Here is a 20,458-nt window from a genome sequence, read left to right as displayed (position 1 = left end):
AAGCCTCAGTTTGGTGTGTTGGACTAGATTTAGAAAGGGGCCAGCTCGTGTGTTGGAAAACCTCTGATTTAATCGTGTACCAGATGGAATTTTTTTAAAATTGAGAGCGAACCTTGTTATATATATATATATATATATATATATATATATATATATATATATATATATATATATATATATATATATATATATATGGGGGGCCCAAAAAATTTTTTTGCGGGGTGGCCCATTTTTTCTAGTTCCGCCACTGATCTGCACACATATAAAACAAAACGGTTGCATATTTCTGTTTAGATTCATATAATGTAACAAATTGTTGTAGAATGTTGTGTCTAATGCAACTATAAAATAATTATAAAATAATTAAAATAATTATAAAGTAATACAATTATAAAATTAAATTTAACTTAACCTTTTCAAACAATAAAGTTCTAACAAGTGCCTAAATCTCAAATTCCAATCATTAACACTATTTCGATCTTAATTATTGTTTAACAATCATGTAACTTTAATATTTAAATTAGCCTTGATATTTATCTTAAAACTTCAAAGTTCTCACCCTTGAAGTTATAACTTTTTGTCTAGCATCTCTCCATAAAAAAAAAAAAATAAAAAAAAATAAAAAAAATAATTTCAGATTCAAATCTTTAAATACGATATCTAGTTTCTAGCTCAACATTTCACTTGTTAAGGGCAGGTTAAACCCCCCATATTACATATTTAAGTCAGAAATGTTGATTTTTTCAAATTCTATTGTTTCTGAAACTACATACAATTCTGAACATTATTGTATTATTATTTTGCCTAGTTACGTATTGCTAGTTTTTTTTTTATTAATTAGAGTAATAACGTAATGCACCTACATTAAGCAACATTTGGCAACATAAAAATTAAAAACTAACTTAAAACGATGTTCATATTGTTATGTAAGAGGCTCCAGATGCAATTTATGTAACTGTGAGGTTTTAAAAATGACTTTTTTTGTATAGTTTTCATTTTTTTCTCGTTTTTTTCCAATTTTAGTATATTTTTCACATAGTAGCGTTTTTCTCAAAATGATACTTTTTAACAAAATCTTACCAGTTAAATCACTATAACTCAAACAATACTTGAGATATTTAGCTGAAATTTTGCACACGCCCGATTCAATTTGGTGAATGACTCTAATACACCATCTTATGCATAGTCTATCTTACTGTTTAAAACGAACATTGGTGCCATAGCGCTCACGTGATAGCCCGAGGCGCCAAATCGCACATTGCTGAGGCGTCGCCAGTGCGAAATTGAATTTTTTGGGCAGATACCTCCCCAGGAGTATTCTCAACAACTTCCCCAGTTTCAAGGCGATCTCATGAAAGGTGTAGTAATGCATAAAGACATACAAATGGACAAACACACACACATTACTTAATATATATAGATAGAAAAAATATATATATATATATATATGTATATATATATATATATATATATATATATATATATATATATATATATATATATATATATATATATATATATATATATATATATATAATAAAACGCTAAACGTATATCAAAGCAAGTGTAAAGCTTAACTTAATATTCATAAAATGAATGACTTATTCTTTATCGATCAATGTACGAATCAACATATATTCGATACTGTAAAAAAATGTAAAGCTTGTTTGGGCTGGGGGAATCACGTCAAAACCGGAATTCGTAACCTTTTAACCGGTTGCCGCCATGTACATACTCGACTGACTGTTTCGTTATGCGCTTGCACAGACATATAAATAGGTAAACTTTTAGAAATCAACCTCAGAAGATTTTTTAATATGGCGTGTACTGTAAAATTTTCTGTGTAAATTTTCATATGAGGATAAAAAGTAAGTCGACATATCTTTGTTTTCATTAACATCCACGACTTTACCACACTTGGAGAGCAGAGAAACGTCGACCTTCCTTTTATCAACTTAAATCGACATGATGACTTTATGAATTTAAATTTAAAGTCACAATGCATGTTAATGCAAATTAAAATAATAACAAAATCTACAATTTGCTCCTTACAGCGAGAGAAAAAGAGTCATCATGTATGCGAACTATAAAAGTTCGTTGGCAGGAACTGCTACAGCAATGAAAGGCGTTTTTGCTTTTAAACAGCTCAAACCAAACGTAAAACCTAAAGGTAAATAAAACTATGTGCATTATCGTAATAATATGTTTCTTGTTAAATCCTAGTTATGTCCTTATTTATCCCAGGTCTTAACTGCAATCAGGTTACAAGTGTCAGTCAGTAGTAGACCTATACTCTTGGCTCCCCTCTTCATAACATATAACACATTACAATCTTAGTCTATATACATGGACCGGTAATGTGTGAAGTGCAGGAATTTTATTGTATGTTTAATGCGTGCGGTTTTTATTCAAAGTAGGAAATGCTTACAATATATTTATCACATATTTTGCCTGGGCAAACTATGAAATCTAATTTATTTTGTGCTTCGCCGAATCTTTTCGTGAATTCTATAGAATTCCGGTTTTTGCATTTTTCCGTTAACCTGTGTTTCTTTCATGCATCTCTTCGAAATAGAGTTTGTATAGAAAATGTATACTTTTACCAGTGTCCGATTCAATTCCAGTTTTTGAGTGGGCAATTTTGCTTTCAATTGTTTTTGAAGAATAGTTAGGATTTATACATTTAAAAAACAAGTTAATAAAAAGTCTAGTGACAATTTAAGCGCAATTTCCTTACGTTATCTAAAAATAGCTCTGTCGTAGCGTAAAGCACACACGGGGACAAAACACAAGACGTACAATGCTGGGGTGCGTTCAAGCTAGGAGAACGATCGTTTTGTAGGTGTTTATGTAATTTTTTAAAAAAATTTGTGACCGAACGAAATATATTTTTGAAAACTTTCTTCGGCAATATTGTTCTAAATTATGGCAGGAATCGATTGGTAAATGTTTCAAGTCGCTAAGTGGTCTGGTTGCCGAGATATGGACCAAAAACTGCATTTTTTCGAGGTTTTTTGGCTTTTCCGGGAAATGCAGGAAGGAATTCCGGGATGTTTTTTGACCTATGTTCATCCTCGGAACTTGCTTAGCATATTTGCTTTGGAACTAGTCCTCGATATTGCTTCGGTAAAGCTGCGGACACACATCCATCCATCCATCCAGAAATGACGAGTTAATAATCGCAATCCCCCAGTATGGAAATTGCGCTAAAAACTATATTAAAATTGAAGCTGTATGTTAAAATTATATGTATATTCTCAAAAAAGATCTTAAAATTGCATAAAAGCTCGATGTATTTCTGAGTGAGTAGCGGACGCAAGCAGCAAAGTTAGTATGGCCAAACTGTGCTTTGTGTTGTTTTTTTTAAATTTTACAAATATTTAGCTCTACAATACAGTTACCTTGGGATGTTAAAGCTCTACGTCTGATATAATCCAAACTTACATGACCAGTGTACGGTTTACAATCGGGTCAAAGTATTTTCAAACTCAACAAAGTAATTACTGGTTCGTTCACAGTGCATTTGATGGGGTTTTCTCCCCTGTAAATCTTGCCTATTCAATGGACACCAGCGAGAAAAGTCTCAAAGGTATTTGAGAGGTTCATAAATTAGTTACAATTAATATGGTTATAACATCCTGCCTGTCTAGTTTTTTTCGGACTTTACTAAAGATTGGATGTATCTGATGTTTTTAATATTTTCGGTAACTAAATAAAAATTTTAAAAAAAAAGCAAAAACAATTTGGTTTTCACGTGTGATGGCGACATAAAAAAATGGCATCCTGCTATTCGATAGGCCGCCATAATTTATTGTACACATTGTAAGCTAAATAAAGAAAAACTAGGTCATATTGTTTAAATTTGCATTGTTATTTAAAAACTTGATCTGCAAAGTTTTGTAAACAAAAAAACTATAAAGTGGGGCTGTCAAAAATCGATCACGGAGTTCCTGTACAGCCGATCAATGTTTGTCTTACGAAAGTGAAACATCGGGTTATAACTTAGGCTTGATGAAAATAAATACAAATGTAGCCTTAAACTCAACAAATTATTTTCAAATTCTCTGGATCTGCAACTTGATTCTAAAACTTGATTCTAAAAATATTAAATTTCTTCTACCAAACAACTATCTAAAAGTAAAAATGAAGTCATAGAAAGAGCTGCAAAGGGCGTTCTGTGGGAGATCAACGAGATATCAGATAGAATAAGATCAGGTAAAACATCTTATGGGATGAAGAACTATTTTCTTATGGGATGAAGAACTATTTTCTTATGGGATGAAGAACTATTTTCTTATGGGATGAAGAACTATTTTCTTATGGGATGAAGAACTATTTTCTTATGGGATGAAGAACTATTTTCTTATGGGATGAAGAACTATTTTCTTATGGGATGAAGAATTATTTTCTTATGGGATGAAGAACTATTTTCTTATGGGATGAAGAACTATTTTCTTATGGGATGAAGAACTATTTTCTTATGGGATGAAGAACTATTTTCTTATGGGATGAAGAACTATTTTCTTATGGGATGAAGAACTATTTTCTTATGGGATGAAGAACTATTTCCTTATGGGATGAAGAACAATTTTTTGTGTGGGATGAAGAACTATTTCCTTATGGGATAAAGAACTACTTTCTTAGTTCGCGCTGTTTACATGTTGTGAACGGATGATTTCAGGAATTATGCAATCTCTAGTATGAGCAATCTGGATTTCTAAGCACTTTGATTCTGTCTATATCAATGATTAAAAATATTCCACGGGAAAACATTCATTTAACTATTCTAAGATCTGTCTTCTTCTTCTTCTTCGTTCTTAATTTTAGTGTTGGAAGGGATCCCCCTCCAACACAATTAAGGATACATGTCAACTGGTTATGCGCCATTGTGGCCATTGACTCCGATTTCAGCCTACTTTTCTTTTTGGATTTGCTTCCATAGCCATTATCCAACCAAGAACAAACTACAAGACAGCAGTTGTTTAATTTTGGAGTTGTTTCTCCTAGTAGAGTGGCTGTCCCCAGCTAACAAGCCTCATCTGCCCGAAGGTTCGAACTCGAGACTTTTCGGTTTAGCAACATTGAGCTTTACCGACTCGAAAACGCCGAGTGTGATTTGTTCTTATTTTCCATTCACTTCTATCCTGAAATTTAAAAATCAACTCTCCAGTTTTGGAGACTGTGTGTGGGCATTCCTTGAAAAAAGGCAATGGTAACGTACCCCGACCAATTAACTAAAACAAATAAAAATAATAAACGCTGCATTTTTGTAATGATTTTTTGCTTGCCAGCCAAAACAAATTCCAGAAGCCACGCAGGTGGGCGTGTGATGATCAGCTACAGCTGGGCTCAAAAAGAAATCGTACTCAAGGTATTGGGCACATATGTGTATTCCTAAAGAAAGAGAACAAAGTCAAACGAACATTAGATTTAGTGTTTAGCTATAGTTATTAGATAGACGTTGATCATTCAGAGTTTCTTTTAGTTGTGTGTGTACGCGCGAGCATTTGTGTGTGAGCACGTCCACCCAGGCGAAAAAGAAAAAAAAATTATATAGAGAATACATACTTTAACCAAGTCCCCCTACCTCACCTATAAGTTTTGAGTCCTCTCGCCTGAGAGAAATGTCTGAAAGAAACACTGGTGACATTTATGTCAGTAGGCAGACATAAGTAAAAAAAAGTGTAGGCATAAATTAGATATAGGGTTACTAGAACTAAGTGTTGTTGAGATTACTGTACATTGTAAAGGGCATTTGCACCTATCGGCCGACTTATCTCGCATACATCCGTTAAAATTATCTCAGGTTTTTTTATCATTACTTACTCGTATACGAAGTATAGAGGGAGTATTGTAATCGTGCAAAAAAATTGAAATCAAAATTTTCACAAAATTACTCAAAATTTGGAAAAAAAAACAATAGAGAATTAGACCTTTTACTGATATGTGAAAAAGCATAGATCTATCAGAAACAGCACTCAAGTTATAGGCTTTTGAAATCGCCGAGAATCTGATGCAGAACTCCAAATTTATATACAAATTTAATATGAAATTTCGTCAACCTATCTGTAACAGTACTCAAGTTATTGTGTACACATATTCAGGGAGGTCTAAATTCTATTTTTTACACGATTACAATATTTCCATTATACTCTGTATACGAAAAATTTAAAAAAATACATATTTTAAGTTTATGAAATATTTTCTTAGTCGAATCACTCGTAAGTGAATAGCATTTTGTTCTAACAGACATTATCATAATTAGGTTGAAGTATTTATTGTCTGTAAGTTTTATTTTAATGGCCTGCTTGAAATTAATTATTTCGAACAAATTGAGTCCAACTATTGTGATGTGATCAAATACATTTTTTTTGTATGGGATTGACAAATTAAACCGAACTATATAGAGGCTTGAAATATTCACATCTAGTCTAATTTTGATGAGCGTGTTACTTAGGTTGTCAATGAAAGGTTTTGTCTACGTGACAAGTATCCCTTGTGATGGATTCATGTATGAAATTTATCCATCAGCATTCATTTCAAATGTATAGCTTTATTTTGGAGATATTATAAACTAATTACTTGTTCCGACAGAAATAGAAATTATATTTTAAACTCAAGGGTAGGTAAGATGCAATTGCATTGTTTGCTCATAGTTTAATTCGCTACTAATTGCTATTTTATTGTAGTCACATATTCTTCTGATAACAAATCGAAACAATATTATTTAAATAATTATTATTGACAGCGGTGGATGATGATAATATTGTTATACTGTTCAAGTTTATTCGGACCGTTTTAAACCGTTTTAGATTCGAGATGAGCTTGATGAAGCTGGCATAAGTCTCTGGTTTGATGAAGTCAATATGGAGGGCTCGACACTGGAAGCGATGGCAGAAGGAATTCTAGGTTCTGATCTAATACTGATCTGCATGTCGGAGAGCTACTTCAACAGTCAGAACTGTCGTTCAGGTAAAACAGTAATCATGCTAATTGCTCATTAAAACCACCAACGTGTGTCAGGCTATGTGATGGTGTAAATATAAAAATAGTTTTCCCACAATTGTGATGACGTGAATATATTTGTACTAAACTCTTTTAGGGACGTTTTTAAAAACATGTATTTTATTTTAATCAATTGAAAATTTTCGCAATCATCTAGAAGCTGAATACGCGTACAAGAAAAAAAGGAAAATAATCCCGTTAATATTGGAACGAGGCTACAAACCTCAGGGGTGGCTGGACTTTCTGATTGGTTCAGAACTTTATCTTGACTTCACGCGTAAGTAACTAATCTAGGTTTAATGAGTTCTATTTTTGTATAAAACAGCAGCTATTAATTGGTTATATAAGCAGTGCCTTTACACAAATTGAATTGTTTTATTGAAAATATCTTAAATAAATTTTCGACTGTACGAATGAACAAATAAACAAATGAACGAATGAATCAATATATATATATATATATATATATATATATATATATATATATATATATATATATATATATATATATATATATATATATATATATACTTGTATCAATATTAGAGGAACCGTTTGATGAAAAGGCTAAAAAACTGAAGTCGGATATAAAAAGTAAACTAAAAAAAATCTCTTTGGCTCCATGAATAATAATTGATCAAGTTAAGGTGAGTAGAGATTTGTATGCTCAAAATGGGCTTATTTACTTTAGTTAAAGTATAAGTAAACTATGTAAATCTTTCTTCGAGATATTCATTTGAAAAATAAATAAGTATTCACAAGCTTTTATTTAAATTGCTTCCTCTGTTTGTCGTGCTTAGCGTTTAATGCTTCGTCATTTATCGACACTGGCGAGTGAAATTTCGACCACTTCTAACAGACCAATTCGTTTTAAATATGGCACGTGGGTCAAGTCCACAAGTGAGAATGCAACCGGACATTAAATTGACTTAATTGTATGCCTGGTTAATTTATATGATTCAATTAAATTTTTTAATATAAAGTACTATTTACCGCGCTATTGTAAGCACATGTTTGTGTTCTCTAGCAGTACATTCAATCTATGTTTATTAAACAAGCTGATTGTACACTTAGGAGTTTTGTTTGACTTAATAATAGATTATAAGATTATGGTTTGTAATATCAATGTCTTTTAAGTTGATACGTTTATGGCATAACCTTTATTCCAGAGATAATGTACTTAAAATTAATTATTTTTGTATGACTAATTTTTGATGTAACATGATAACGTTGATATTTTAAATTGATTGTTTCTATTTTACTTAGGTGTTATAACATAAAAATATCTTCTAAGTTAATTATAATATAGCAGATCACTGATGTTATTATGCTGATGCTTTTGATCCATGATGTGAAGATACTATGTTGTCTTAAAATAATGTGTTGAATTTGTGTTGTTCTAGAATTTTTCTAGCCCCCCCCCCCGAAAGAAATGGAATTTATATAGAAAACAGATACTTTTACCAGTGCCCGCCCCCTCTCCCCCCCCCCCCGGAAAATGTTGTCCGCCCCCCCTCAAAAATATGAAAATATTAAGTGCCCCCCCCCCCCCGTAAAATGTTGTCCGCCCCCCCCCCCCCTCGAAAATATGAAAATATTAAGTGCCCCCCTCCGGAGAAAAAAGTCTGGAAGAAACACTGACAACAACAACCACAAAGAGGAAAAAAGAAACACCCCAGACCCGGAGAAAACATAATTGCAGCAGTCAGTCCAGAAGACACAGAGTCTGCAGCCACCACCCTGCCCAAACACCGATTTAAGACACAAATCGCCTCAACAATAGGCCAGAAAAGTCTTTGTAATCATACACAATTTTTGAAAAAATCTTTTTAAAATGTGGCAAACGATAAAATTACAGTTACATTTGTAAAAATTTAAGCCGTTTGGGAAGCATCGGTTACACTCACTTTTATATATTTTTATCCAATATTAGCCATCGAAAAGCCGTTTAGAATTATTTAATCAATTCAGATATTTTCAAAAAACTGCCCTCAACCTCTCCTTGAAGCCAACCGGAATGGCCAGGGAGAGTAAAACAATAAAAGTCACAACAACATTATAAAATACCCAATAAGGGTCAATGGGGTATAGCCTAGTAGTTTATTTACATTAAATAATATAACATCCCCTATCACCACAACACCGTAAATCTACTAATCCAAATAAAAATAAAAGTTTTAGCAAAATTATTTTTAATTATGAATATTATGTCTAGCCTTAGTAAAACTGGAAGCCATTTTGTACTTATTTTTCAAATGTTGTGAATTTTACATTTTGGTTGAAAATAGTGCTTTCTGGCAACAACTATTTTGGAACCATTTGGAACTAGCTTTTCGTGCCTATTATTTAGTTCGTTAAAGTCAAACGCGCAAATTTCAAACATGACATCAGTTTGTGTCAGGCCGTACCTTCATCTCTGTAAACGTTATGGCGTCATCCCCGGAAGTTAGCCGATACCACCGGACGCCCCCCTTCCATTCGCCGTTCAGATTGGAGCTATCACACCCCTTGGACCACCAGCCTCCCTGGTCGCTTGAGCTGCACATACCGGGGTGGTCGTAGGTAGAAAACGGCACGCTGGCTACAACACTCTGCCAATGGTCGTCCCCTGGGGTCAGACCGTCACCGGCAGTCCCTGACCAGTCCACGACACACAGGCTGTAACTTCTGGCCTCGTCTGAGACCCGGAAGTCCTTGTACTTCTGGAAATACTTCAACCGTTTGTGTATGAGATCAACTCTCAGGACTAAAGCAGACGACCGTGAAAGAGCTTCCAGCACCTTGTTCCCTATATAAAACTCATCCCCCTTCTCCCCACTGAAACCAACTTTATACTCCTCCCAGCTGCGGTTAAAATTTGTTTCGCCATGCGTCCTCCGCTGTATGACAATCCAACCTCCGCCGTCTGTCTGTGTGTCACACATGACCCTGTCGCCGCCTTCAGGGGTCACCCAGACTCGGGGTGACGTCACATCCAGATGCATACAGATCTCTGGGTCAACGCTTCCCTTGTCTGGCGGAGAATGGGAAAGCATTGATTCGAGAAATTGGATAAGATTTAATTAACGAAAATTTACATTTCGAAACAAAAACACTAATCACTAAAAATCCAAGATAACTGTTTAAAAAGTATTAATATTTTAAAAAAAATTGCTTTAAAAAAATAATAACTTTAAAACTAGATTAAAATAAAATAAAACAGCCCAAGAAAAATAAGTCGACTACAACTTCATAGTTTCTGCTTTAAATGAAAACAAAAACAGAAAAAAATTAAACATCATGAAAAAAAAACTGCTACTTAAATTCATTATTTCCATCGAGTGTGGCTGGGTGAGTTACCAAACCAAGTCAGGCAGGGCCACAAAAACTGCATCAATAATAAAATGTAGAACATGAACAGACGAGGACATAAAAACCGTATCAACAAGGCCGGACGTGCTTTCAACTCACTGCGTACGATTTGGAGTTGCACAGCCTTGTAACCCCAGAGCAAGAAGTTTTAAGAAATTTTTAACACAAATGTTAAGGCACTATAGCTTTACGGTTTGGAGACGTGGAGGGTTATCGAGTCAAATACAGACAGGCTGGAGTCTTTTACAAACATACATTTATGAGAGATCCTAAAGGTCATATTTCTAGAAAAAAATGTAAAATAAAGACTTGTGGCGAAACATAAAACAAAACCAAATTGACAAGGAAGATTAAAGCCCGAAAATGGGGATAGATTGGACATATTCTGAGAAGGGAAGAGACCAAGAAAATTCCGGAGAAGAATGGTAGAAGAAGAGGCAATGACTGCCGGGCTTACGTGGGTACAAACAAAGAGAGCTGCCCAAAAAACTGAGTCCCGTGGAGAGGTGTGACGGCACCCCTTTACTCCCCAGGAGAGGTGTGGTTGCAGCCCTTTGCTCCCCAGGAGAGGTGTGGTTGCAGCCTTTGCTCCCCAGGGGCCAGAAAGAAATAAGCCAAAGTAAGTCAGAAAAATAAACAAATAATATCTTACAATCTGCCTTTTTTGTTTTATTTTGTTGTTGACTTCCATCCGTCCCCTCCAATCCACTTGTCATGTCCCTGCGTCCTTGTGTAATGTTCCCCATTCCCAAGTGATTGGTTGATTTTTTCGTTCGGTTTACGGTTTCTAGTTGAACCTTTGACCCCTGTGTGGTGTTGATATTTCCTTGTTTTGAGCTTTTGTTCTTTGCCATCTTCATCTCTCCTGAGGGAAAATCCATGGACGTCAGCTGGACTGTCAAGGAAAAAAATATCAAAAGGAATTTTAGCATTGTCAGCCTAGAATAACATTGTTTGAAGTGAAGTAGTTTATATTGAACACTGTCAATTAATCTAGAGTGACAATGTCAGAGTTTCTTTCGGGCATCTTTTCGGGGGATGGGGCAGGGTGCTCTTTTACCAGTGTCCGCCCCCACATAAATTTTTAAGTGCCAGCCCCTCCCTCCCCCCCCCCCCCAGGATAATAAAAAGTCTGAAAGAAACACGGGACGAAGTGTATCTGCAGGTGTGGATGGGTCGGGGAGGGAGGGATCGGGGCTAGTTTACTATTAGGTTTGTGATAATTTATACATTAGTTATTTTTAGTAACACAGCGAAGGCAATAGTAAATTCTCTTGTATACACTTGTATCACTAGATCACATTTTATCATTAGCCAGGCAGACTGAAACAGTGTTAAGCATCGAGTATTTCTCTAACCAACATCACCAACCCTTGGACCAGAGTTTCTTCCAGGCATCTCTTCTACCGCCCCCCCCCCCCCGAACGAAATGAAATGTATATAATTTATAAAGAAAATATATACTTTTAATAGTGTCCGCCCCCCCCCCCCCCCGAAGAAAGTCTACCGCCCCCCGAAAATTTTGAGTGCCCCCCCCCCCCCCCCGGAGAAAAAAGTCTGGAAGAAACACTGCGCTAGACAGGTGCATAGTTGGACATGGGAGGGTGGGGGGGGGGGGGGGCAGTTCGGTCTGGAACAACCGACGGTCTCGAATCGTGACTTTAAGGTTAGCAAGCTCGCGGTCTACCGCTACACCACTCTAAATTTGTCTGTAGCAGAGCATTGTAAACAATGATTTCATACCGCCAATAAACAAGTAAAATATGAATTAAGAAGATATTGATTTTTAAAACAATTAATGACGGGCTTACATTTGTTGAGGTTCGGGTCCACATCAGGTACATTACAATATTGCTGGGTGTGGTTACCTGAAAATATTACACAGTAGGTCAGTACTGTATGACACCTGTACAGGTATGGTAACACGTGAAATAGGTCAACTAATGTTTGTGTATGATACCTTGTTCAGGTATGGTAAGACGTAAAACAGGTAAACATATGTGTTTAAAGTATGATACCTTGTTCAGGTATGTTAATACGTAAAACAGGTAAACATAAGTATTGAGTATGATATCTTGTTCAGGTATGGTAACTTGTGAAACAGGTAAGCAGAGCTAACATGAACAGAACTCTAAAATCTAATGAATTTGAGCTTGAAAACAAAACTAAGCAGAACAATTGTCATTGGATAAAAAAAGTTTCAGCTTAAAACTAAAATTTTAACTCTTGGTTTCTTTAAATCTGTGAAACAAATATTTTAAAGAATCCGCCTTAGATGTTGGTTTTAGCCTTTAGGTCTGTAAAAAATGTATTAAAAAGATTGGTATTTTTATATTTTATATATATATATATATATATATATATATATATATATATATATATATATATATATATATATATATATTAATCTTCATTTAGCCGAAGACCAAGGTTCGAAACGTCATCTGGTTGTTTCTTCTCTATTGTGGAACCTACTTTGTTTATGTTCGAACTCTTAAAAACTTATAAGCTCTATGATTCCACATACAATATTAGTATTTTTTAAAATGGAAGTCATCAGTTATTTATAAATAGAATTCCACCTGAACTGTCTTGACCCTTACCTGGGGTTACTGGTGCCTGATCAGCTGTGGGGGTAGACGTCATTAATGACGTCATAGTGCTGTTTAGATCAGCGGGTGGGGCTGGGGCGGTTTTCTTGCTGTGCTGGTAAATCACTGTAAACAACAACATTAAAAACAAATGCTGGTAAATAATTAAATCGTTACCTTAATTGCATTACAATTAATTAGCATTAGATTTCGTTACAGGTTTTTAGACCAGTTGAAAGATTATCCAGGTGTTTTTGGTTTTTGTTTTGTTTCTAGTACTATGAGTACTATATATAGTAGATCAGAGTTCAATGTAGGGATGTTTTAAAAAAGAGATATTTCAACGGATGAATCGTTGTTTATATATATATATATATATATATATATATATATATATATATATATATATATATATATATATATATATATATATATAAGCAATCAATGCTAAAAAGATGAAGACTCAGTACTTCGCGGATAATGTAAATTATGTTGCAAAAGTCTCAAAGAGGAGATCATCGAAACACTCCTGTAAAAATCAAGGTGATTGATTGGATGTTAAGCCTGCAGACAACTTACCTGACCTGAGGCTGAAGTAACTGACCATCAAGACCATCGCCAGAGTCACAGCGGCTATGGTCAGGGACCAAACAATTCTCTCTCTGTTGCATTGGCACCTCATAGTCCTGTACTCTGGAAAATTAACGAATCATGAAGATTTTTAGACAACCGGATAATTCGTAAGTAAGTAAATAATAGGGGACGGCATGGCCCAGTAGTAGAGTGCTAGACTGCTCACTCGAAAGTCTCTCGTTCGAATCCGGACTCAATTCAGTAGAAAGTCACTCAGACCACCCAGCACTAATGAGTACCTAACTCAAGTTAGAAAAAATAAAGGCGATTGGGCATATTGCTGACCACATTGTTGACCACACTATCCCTTCATTTACCGAGTGCAAAGAAACAGGTGAACTCTACTTCACTTCTTCGTCAGGTTCAAAAAGCCTTTTGGGCTAGCAAATCGATAAAATAGTTGCATCGAATCTGAGAAATGATAGCTCTAGAAGCGATATTAAATATACAACAAATAGTCATATATATATATATATATATATATATATATATATATACATATATATATATATATATACACACAACTCTACAAGATAAAACTCTTCAACATAATCTGCAACAAAACATGTTTAAAAACTGTCTCCCCTGAAAATTGACACACTTTGAAGGTTACCAGAAATAACTAGTGTACGTTGAGCGTAGAATTATTTCAACCCAAATTTTGACTCCGAGAAATTTAGTCTTCAAAATGTCTGCACATAAACCAAACATCCAACATTAGGACACCTAAACTTTTGGTTAAACAGACTGGTTGCTGGTTGTTTTTACTAGAATAAAACAAAAGCCACTTTTCCCCTTCTCATCCGTCATCTGATAGACGTAGATAGGTTACCGTGTACAAAATTCAGCCTTTGTCCATAGAAACGTAAAAACACCAACTAAAATTTAACCCGATATGAAAGTCTTTTTTTTTAATCAATACGATCGGTGTTTTATTTATCTTATGTTCAGCCTAGTCCCGGGGGAGAGGGACGATTTCATATTTGTGAAAGTCTGCAGCAGATCGTCTTGCTGAGTAAAACAATGTTCTCAGTTGTGTGAATACAGTATCTTGACTGTGACCGAGATATACAATTCGCGTGTAAAAATTCTAGAAACAATATCTCTTCTCTAATTCTAAAGAACTAATTGTCATGTTTAAATACAAGCATTGTCAAATATTTTGAAAACAATAAAAATGGAGCTTATCGTTTTGTTAAAATTGAAATAAAATAATAAATTGTTGAACTTAGCAACTTAGCTTTTTTTTTTTTTTTTTTTTTTTTTTTTTACTTTCCATTCCAACGTTAGCTTTTAGACTTTTAGACATTGTGTAAACTGTGTTTTGTAGACTAGACGAGAAAGTGTAATTTTAAATTATTTTAATTGCTTATTGTTTTATAACTCAACAAAAGTTCTTCGTAAAATGATCTTTTAGTAAATTATGTAAATGGTCCGAGAAGACACTGACGCCAAAATATAGACAAAACTATATGAAAAAGTTACTCGAGTTATTAACTGAATAATTATTAAACTAAAAAATATTTAGATAATTTAGCCAGTGCTTTAAATTATAGGAGTCCCAAATACTCGCGATCGCAAAAAAATAGATTTTTAATTACTTGCTAAGAATGGGCTTGCGTGCATGTGTTTGTGTAGTGTGTATTTTAAAATGATTATTGTTGTTTTTTTCATACTCTTCAAACAAAATGTACAATCTATTATAGACGTTTTATGTAAAGGAAGATGTAAGGAAGATAACTCCAAATATTAATAGTATAAATGTAAACAAAGGGTCGATGGCAGCTCAGTTGTTTTTTGTTTGTTTGTTTTTAATCTTGTAGGTTTATTTTTTTTTCTTACACTGCTAGCAAGTTTCATTATATCCATCTATATATACAGCACTTGAATTAATTTATCAAAGTTAAGTCATCGTTATTACAGAACAGCAACATCTAGTCCACAGTAACTGATGGCATAGTTCACCCGGTAAGTAGTAAGTCCCGTAAGTAGATATCTAGATCTAGATCTAATTATACTAATTGATATCCGCTGATTAAGTACCAGTGATTCATTCAGACATAGATCTATTTCTCTGGAGAGTGAGGTATGGGGGACACTTGAAACTTTTGAGAGGGGAAGGGCGGACACTGGTTACTTTAGCATACACAGTAACATATATATTTTCTATATAGATAGTAGGCCTATACATTTTTTCTGTTTCGTCCGGGGCAATGTCTCCCCCTCCTCTCCCTCTTAGCTCGTTGTTAGCGATATTCTCTGCTCTGCTCTCTTCTTAACTTTGAATAAAACTCTGCTCTAAGCTCTGCTCTAAGCTCTGCTCTAAGCTCTGCTCTTAGCTCTACCTTAAGCTCTACCCTAAGCTCTGTTCTGAGCTCTTCTTTAAGCTCTGCTCCTAGCTCTGCTCTAAGCTCTGCTCTAAGCTCTGCTCTAAAATTTGCTCTAAGAGCTCTTTTAACCTCTGCTCTAAACTGTATTAGCACACGTCTACTTCATGTAACTGAGGTTGTTTTTGTCTCTGACAGGTCGCACCACAAATGGCACCAGCAGAGATCACGTGTCTTGTCTGGTTCTTCAGTTGTCTTGTTCTGACCAGTGGTCACACGCAACTGAGGTACTACTCGCAAGAATGTAAGTGATGCTTTTAGATTACACGCCATGTGTAAGCAAACATAGTGGTCACCATTAAATGATTACATTGATGCTGACGTCATTAGTGCATCACTATTTGCATTCATTAGCGTTCTGCTCTAAGCTAGTTTGTCACCATTTAATGAATTCATTAGTACTGTAGTCACTAATATGTCACCAGTATGTCACCATTAAATGAATACATTAGTATTTTAGTCACTTGTGTGTCACCATTTAATGAATACATTCGTGTTGTAGTCACTAGTATGTCACTAATTAATTAATCATTGGTATTGTTGTCCATAGGGTGTCGACCTTCAATGAATACATTAGCGCTATGGTCACTAATGTGTCACCATTTTAATGAATACATTAGTACTGTATTCACCATGATATAACCATTTAATGAATACATTAGTACTGTATACACCATGATATAACCATTTAATCAATACATTAGTACTGTATACACCATGATATAACCATTTAATCAATACATTAGTACTGTATTCACCATGATATAACCATAATGAATACATTAATGCTGTTCCTTGGTTTGTTCCCTGCTATAGTCCTACATCTGTAATTGTGCTTGGCATGCGTATGTTCATTATTCTACTGAGGCATATATTGATGAATATCTGTATCTTGATTAGAAGAGAAGGTTACGGTTATGTTACATGATTCATAGCGAGAATATTAGCGCTATGGTTATAGCTCTGATATAGACTTGTGTTCAGGCTGGTATTAAATATGACGTGCATTGACCATCTTATAACCTAATACAGTAAAGACTCCTCTTTAGACCTAGACCCATTGGGCAGAGGAAGTAGAGTTCATATGTTGCTTGACCACCCCATATGAAGGGATAGTGTTGTCGGCACCACACTCTGCCCCCTTTACTTTCCCCAACGTAAGTCAGGTACCCACAATAGCTGGGTGGACTCAGGGACGTTCCGATAGACTGGAATCCTATAAGTTAGGAACTAAAACACCATGTGACCTTTCAGATGCTCAGACTGGAGTCTCCATCCACCCCGACAACAACGGCCTCGGCTTCTCCCCCAGCAAGTTGCCCTACGGCTGTGAGTACATCCGGTCCACCCACAACGTCCGGCCAGTGGTCATCCTCATCACGGGACTCGAGGTCATGTGTGACGTCGACACGGACGGCGGGGGCTGGCTGATCATCCAGCGACGTGTCACCGGTACCATCCAGTTCTACCGCGGCTGGGAAGAATACAAATACGGGTTCGGCAGCTTCTATCTAGGCGAGTTCTACCTTGGGAATCAAAAGATCCACGAACTGACAAACTTAGCCGAGTACGAGTTAAGGATCGATATGAAATACAATGAGTACGATTACTACGCGAGGTATTCGTCTTTTCGATTAGGCAGTGAGAAAGATGGGTATCGGATACGACTGGGCGAGTATAGGGGCAACGCAGGGGATAGCTTGATCGAGTTTCATGATAGGATGAAGTTCAGCACTTTTGATATGGACAACGACAAATGCGGCCCGGCCAACTGTGCGGAGTATTTCCGCGGAGCGTGGTGGTATAACGAGTGTCTGACCGCGCACCTCAACGGTGTGTGGGGGAGCAAGCTCTACGGGACTGGTCTGAACTGGATGACGCTGACCAACTACACGGAGAGCGTCACTTTCAGTGAAATGAAGATACGTCGTATTAAATGTGTTGGCTGTCTGTAGGCATCTAAGGTAGAATCGGCTCCAGGGAAAGGAAGATTTGATGTATCAAGTGTTTTGGTTGTCGCTAAATCTCTCTCAGGGTAGAATCAGCTTCAGGAAAAGGAAGATTTGTCGTATCAAGTGTTTTGGTTGTCGCTAAATCTTACAAAAGGTAGAATCAGCTCCAGGAAAAGGAAGATTCGTCGTATGTTTTGGTTGTCGCTAAATCTCTCTAAAGACGAAAATAACTTTCAGTAGAATAGAACGAAGTATTAAGTTTCTTGGTAACCATTAATAATCTGTAACTATAACATCAGTTCCAATAATGTATTAGATAAAATTAACAATGTACTAAGATAGTCAGATAGCTTCAGTTTCAATAGGTGTATTAGTTATCATTAACCGCAAAGAATAAATTTATCTATTATCATTAAAATAACTATCTTCAAAGATTGCATAGCTGCAATAATGTTTTAGTAGTGAGCTGTTTTCACCTGGTGAGCTGTTTTCACCTGGTGAGCTGTTTTCACCTGGTGAGCTGTTTTCACCTGGTGAGCTGTTTTCACCTGGTGAGCTGTTTTCACCTGGTGAGCTGTTTTCACCTGGTGAGCTGTTTTCACCTGGTGAGCTGTTTTCACCTGGTGAGCTGTTTTCACCTGGTGAGCTGTTTTCACCTGGTGAGCTGTTTTCACCTGGTGAGCTGTTTTCACCTGGTGAGCTGTTTTCACCTGGTGAGCTGTTTTCACCTGGTGAGCTGTTTTCACCTGGTGAGCTGTTTTCACCGGGTGAGCTGTTTTCACCGGGTGAGCTGTTTTCACCGGGTGAGCTGTTTTCACCGGGTGAGCTGTTTTCACCGGGTGAGCTGTTTTCACCGGGTGAGCTGTTTTCACCGGGTGAGCTGTTTTCACCGGGTGAGCTGTTTTCACCGGGTGAGCTGTTTTCACCGGGTGAGCTGTTTTCACCGGGTGAGCTGTTTTCACCGGGTGAGCTGTTTTCACCGGGTGAGCTGTTTTCACCGGGTGAGCTGTTTTCACCGGGTGAGCTGTTTTCACCGGGTGAGCTGTTTTCACCGGGTGAGCTGTTTTCACCGGGTGAGCTGTTTTCACCGGGTGAGCTGTTTTCACCGGGTGAGCTGTTTTCACCGGGTGAGCTGTTTTCACCGGGTGAGCTGTTTTCACCGGGTGAGCTGTTTTCACCGGGTGAGCTGTTTTCACCTGGTGAGCTGTTTTCACCTGGTGAGTTGTTTCACCCGGTGAGTTGTTCTACCGTCTGCTAGTGATGTAGTCACACAAACCTAGTGTTATCTTCCAGATCGTTGTGTCAAGGTTTCTGTTGCTGCCACCTAGATGGTCCTGTCTGGTTTAACTACTCCGTATTTTAACATAGCACCAAATATAAGTCTATCATAAGGACACCTCTTGCATACAGGAAGCGAACAGCGTGATATTTGTCAGTTAGCAAACATCGTGATTTTAGTCTTCATAGCTTGATTGAATCTTACTAAAATAATATAGAACCATCTTAACATCAAAAATTTTGAAAAACGTACATTTTACATATGCCCATCGACCCAAAAAGTTTTCAATAAAGCATTTTATGATGTGAAAATGTGTTAAGTTAAAGTTTGTATCAGAGTTGTTCTAAATATGTTGTACAGCGTGTTTGTAGGGTTATTCAAATTTCTTGTTGTAGTGTTTTTATTAGTCAGCTGAAGGTTAATTGTGTGGTCTCGCACATCACTAGTGGGGTTCCACACATTACTCGTCACACACACTATTGTGGTCCCACACACTACTCGTCTGGTCCCACTTGGTCCCACACACTACTCGCGTGGTCCCGCACATTAATGGTGTGGTCCCACACAATGGTCCCACACACTACTCGTGTGGTCCCACGCACTACTCGTGTGGTCCCACACAATGGTCCCACACACTACTAGTGTGGTCCCACACACTACTCGTCTGGTCCCACTTAGTCCCACACTACTCGTCTGGTCCCACACACTGCTCGTGTGGTCCCACATTGCTAGAGTAGCCCCACCTACTAATTGTGTTGTCCCACACATTACTGGTGTGGTCCACACACTATTCGTGTGGTCCCACACACTACTCTTGTGGTCTCATACATTGGTCCCACACACTAGGCCTACTCATGTGGTCCCACACAATAGTCGCCCACCTAAACAACACAGTAGATGCCAGCCTGACCCTTGTTGAAATGAATATCCTGGAACCATCCAGTAATCACTGGTAAGATTGTGTTGATGTGTTGTTGCTTGTCGGGCACCTCCAAACATTCCGTTGTTTAGTCGAGCCGCGCCTATCCAATTATTGGTTCGCCACTGCGGAGGTGTTAATGTGGAGTTGGTTGTCGATCCTGATTCAAGTGGGTTGTCGATCCTGATTCAACATTAGTGACACGATTACCGAAAGGGGAATGTTAGGTCGGTATTCCTCGTATTAAAGTTTTTTTTTTAAAGCTATCCTTTCAGACCTATATATCCTTAGGGCAGATAAAGTAAAGTTCATGTTTCATGACCTCGTTATAAAAAGGGATG

The 20,458-nt window shown here is 36.7% G+C and overlaps 3 protein-coding genes across 5 annotated transcripts; 2 read left to right on the top strand and 1 right to left on the bottom strand.

The window, feature by feature from the left end:
- The first annotated feature begins 1,730 nt into the window (after nt 1-1,730).
- On the top strand, nt 1,731-8,289 carry LOC131933297 (uncharacterized). Of its 2 annotated transcripts, none has more exons than XM_059290075.1 (7): nt 1,731-1,779; nt 2,055-2,170; nt 5,292-5,371; nt 6,813-6,972; nt 7,163-7,282; nt 7,552-7,652; nt 7,806-8,289. In XM_059290075.1, exons 1-6 carry the CDS (start codon nt 1,754-1,756, stop codon nt 7,629-7,631), a joined length of 582 nt encoding a protein of 193 aa, XP_059146058.1. In that variant the 5' UTR covers nt 1,731-1,753; the 3' UTR covers nt 7,632-7,652; nt 7,806-8,289. The 2 variants fall into 2 exon arrangements, with proteins under 2 accessions (XP_059146058.1, XP_059146059.1); XM_059290076.1 differs by lacking the exon at nt 1,731-1,779 and adding an exon at nt 1,782-1,868.
- A 1,103-nt stretch (nt 8,290-9,392) lies between these two features.
- LOC131933299 (fibrinogen-like protein 1) lies at nt 9,393-13,618 on the bottom strand. Its single transcript, XM_059290077.1, has 3 exons — nt 13,527-13,618; nt 11,139-11,251; nt 9,393-10,018 (listed from the first exon to the last, which is right to left on the bottom strand). The coding sequence occupies exons 1-3, from the start codon at nt 13,616-13,618 to the stop codon at nt 9,393-9,395; spliced, it is 831 nt and encodes a 276-aa protein (XP_059146060.1).
- Nucleotides 13,619-15,348: 1,730 nt separating this feature from the next.
- LOC131933301 (ficolin-2-like) lies at nt 15,349-18,464 on the top strand. 2 transcript variants are annotated; one of them, XM_059290078.1, is made up of 4 exons: nt 15,349-15,548; nt 16,106-16,211; nt 17,222-17,931; nt 18,074-18,464. In XM_059290078.1, exons 2-3 carry the CDS (start codon nt 16,118-16,120, stop codon nt 17,920-17,922), a joined length of 795 nt encoding a protein of 264 aa, XP_059146061.1. In that variant the 5' UTR covers nt 15,349-15,548; nt 16,106-16,117; the 3' UTR covers nt 17,923-17,931; nt 18,074-18,464. The 2 variants fall into 2 exon arrangements, with proteins under 2 accessions (XP_059146061.1, XP_059146062.1); XM_059290079.1 differs by lacking the exon at nt 18,074-18,464 and having other exon boundaries at nt 17,222-17,951.
- Nucleotides 18,465-20,458: the final 1,994 nt, after the last annotated feature.

Source organism: Physella acuta, unplaced genomic scaffold (assembly GCF_028476545.2).
Source record: "Physella acuta isolate Inbredline_101_S28 unplaced genomic scaffold, ASM2847654v3 ptg002444l, whole genome shotgun sequence".
NCBI classification, from domain to species: domain Eukaryota; kingdom Metazoa; phylum Mollusca; class Gastropoda; family Physidae; genus Physella; species Physella acuta.
Note: the sequence above shows the minus strand (reverse complement) of the source record. Positions and strands in the feature narration are given on the sequence as shown.

Bases quoted from the DNA above. Each gene is read 5' to 3' on its own strand.
- LOC131933299 (XM_059290077.1), bottom strand. From the start codon at position 13,618: ATGCAACAGAGAGAGAATTGTTTGGTCCCTGACCATAGCCGCTGTGAC. The intron at 11,252-13,526 runs GTAAGTTGTCTG...TTTCCTTGACAG, and splicing joins TTACTTCAGCCTCAGGTCAG to TCCAGCTGACGTCCATGGAT. The intron at 10,019-11,138 runs GTAAACCGAACG...ATTCTCCGCCAG, and splicing joins CAAAGGTTCAACTAGAAACC to ACAAGGGAAGCGTTGACCCA.
- LOC131933297 (XM_059290075.1), top strand. From the start codon at position 1,754: ATGCGCTTGCACAGACATATAAATAG. The intron at 2,171-5,291 runs GTAAATAAAACT...TTTGCTTGCCAG, and splicing joins ACCAAACGTAAAACCTAAAG to CCAAAACAAATTCCAGAAGC. The intron at 6,973-7,162 runs GTAAAACAGTAA...GCAATCATCTAG, and splicing joins CAGTCAGAACTGTCGTTCAG to AAGCTGAATACGCGTACAAG.
- LOC131933301 (XM_059290078.1), top strand. From the start codon at position 16,118: ATGGCACCAGCAGAGATCACGTGTCTTGTCTGGTTCTTCAGTTGTCTT. The intron at 16,212-17,221 runs GTAAGTGATGCT...GTGACCTTTCAG, and splicing joins GAGGTACTACTCGCAAGAAT to ATGCTCAGACTGGAGTCTCC.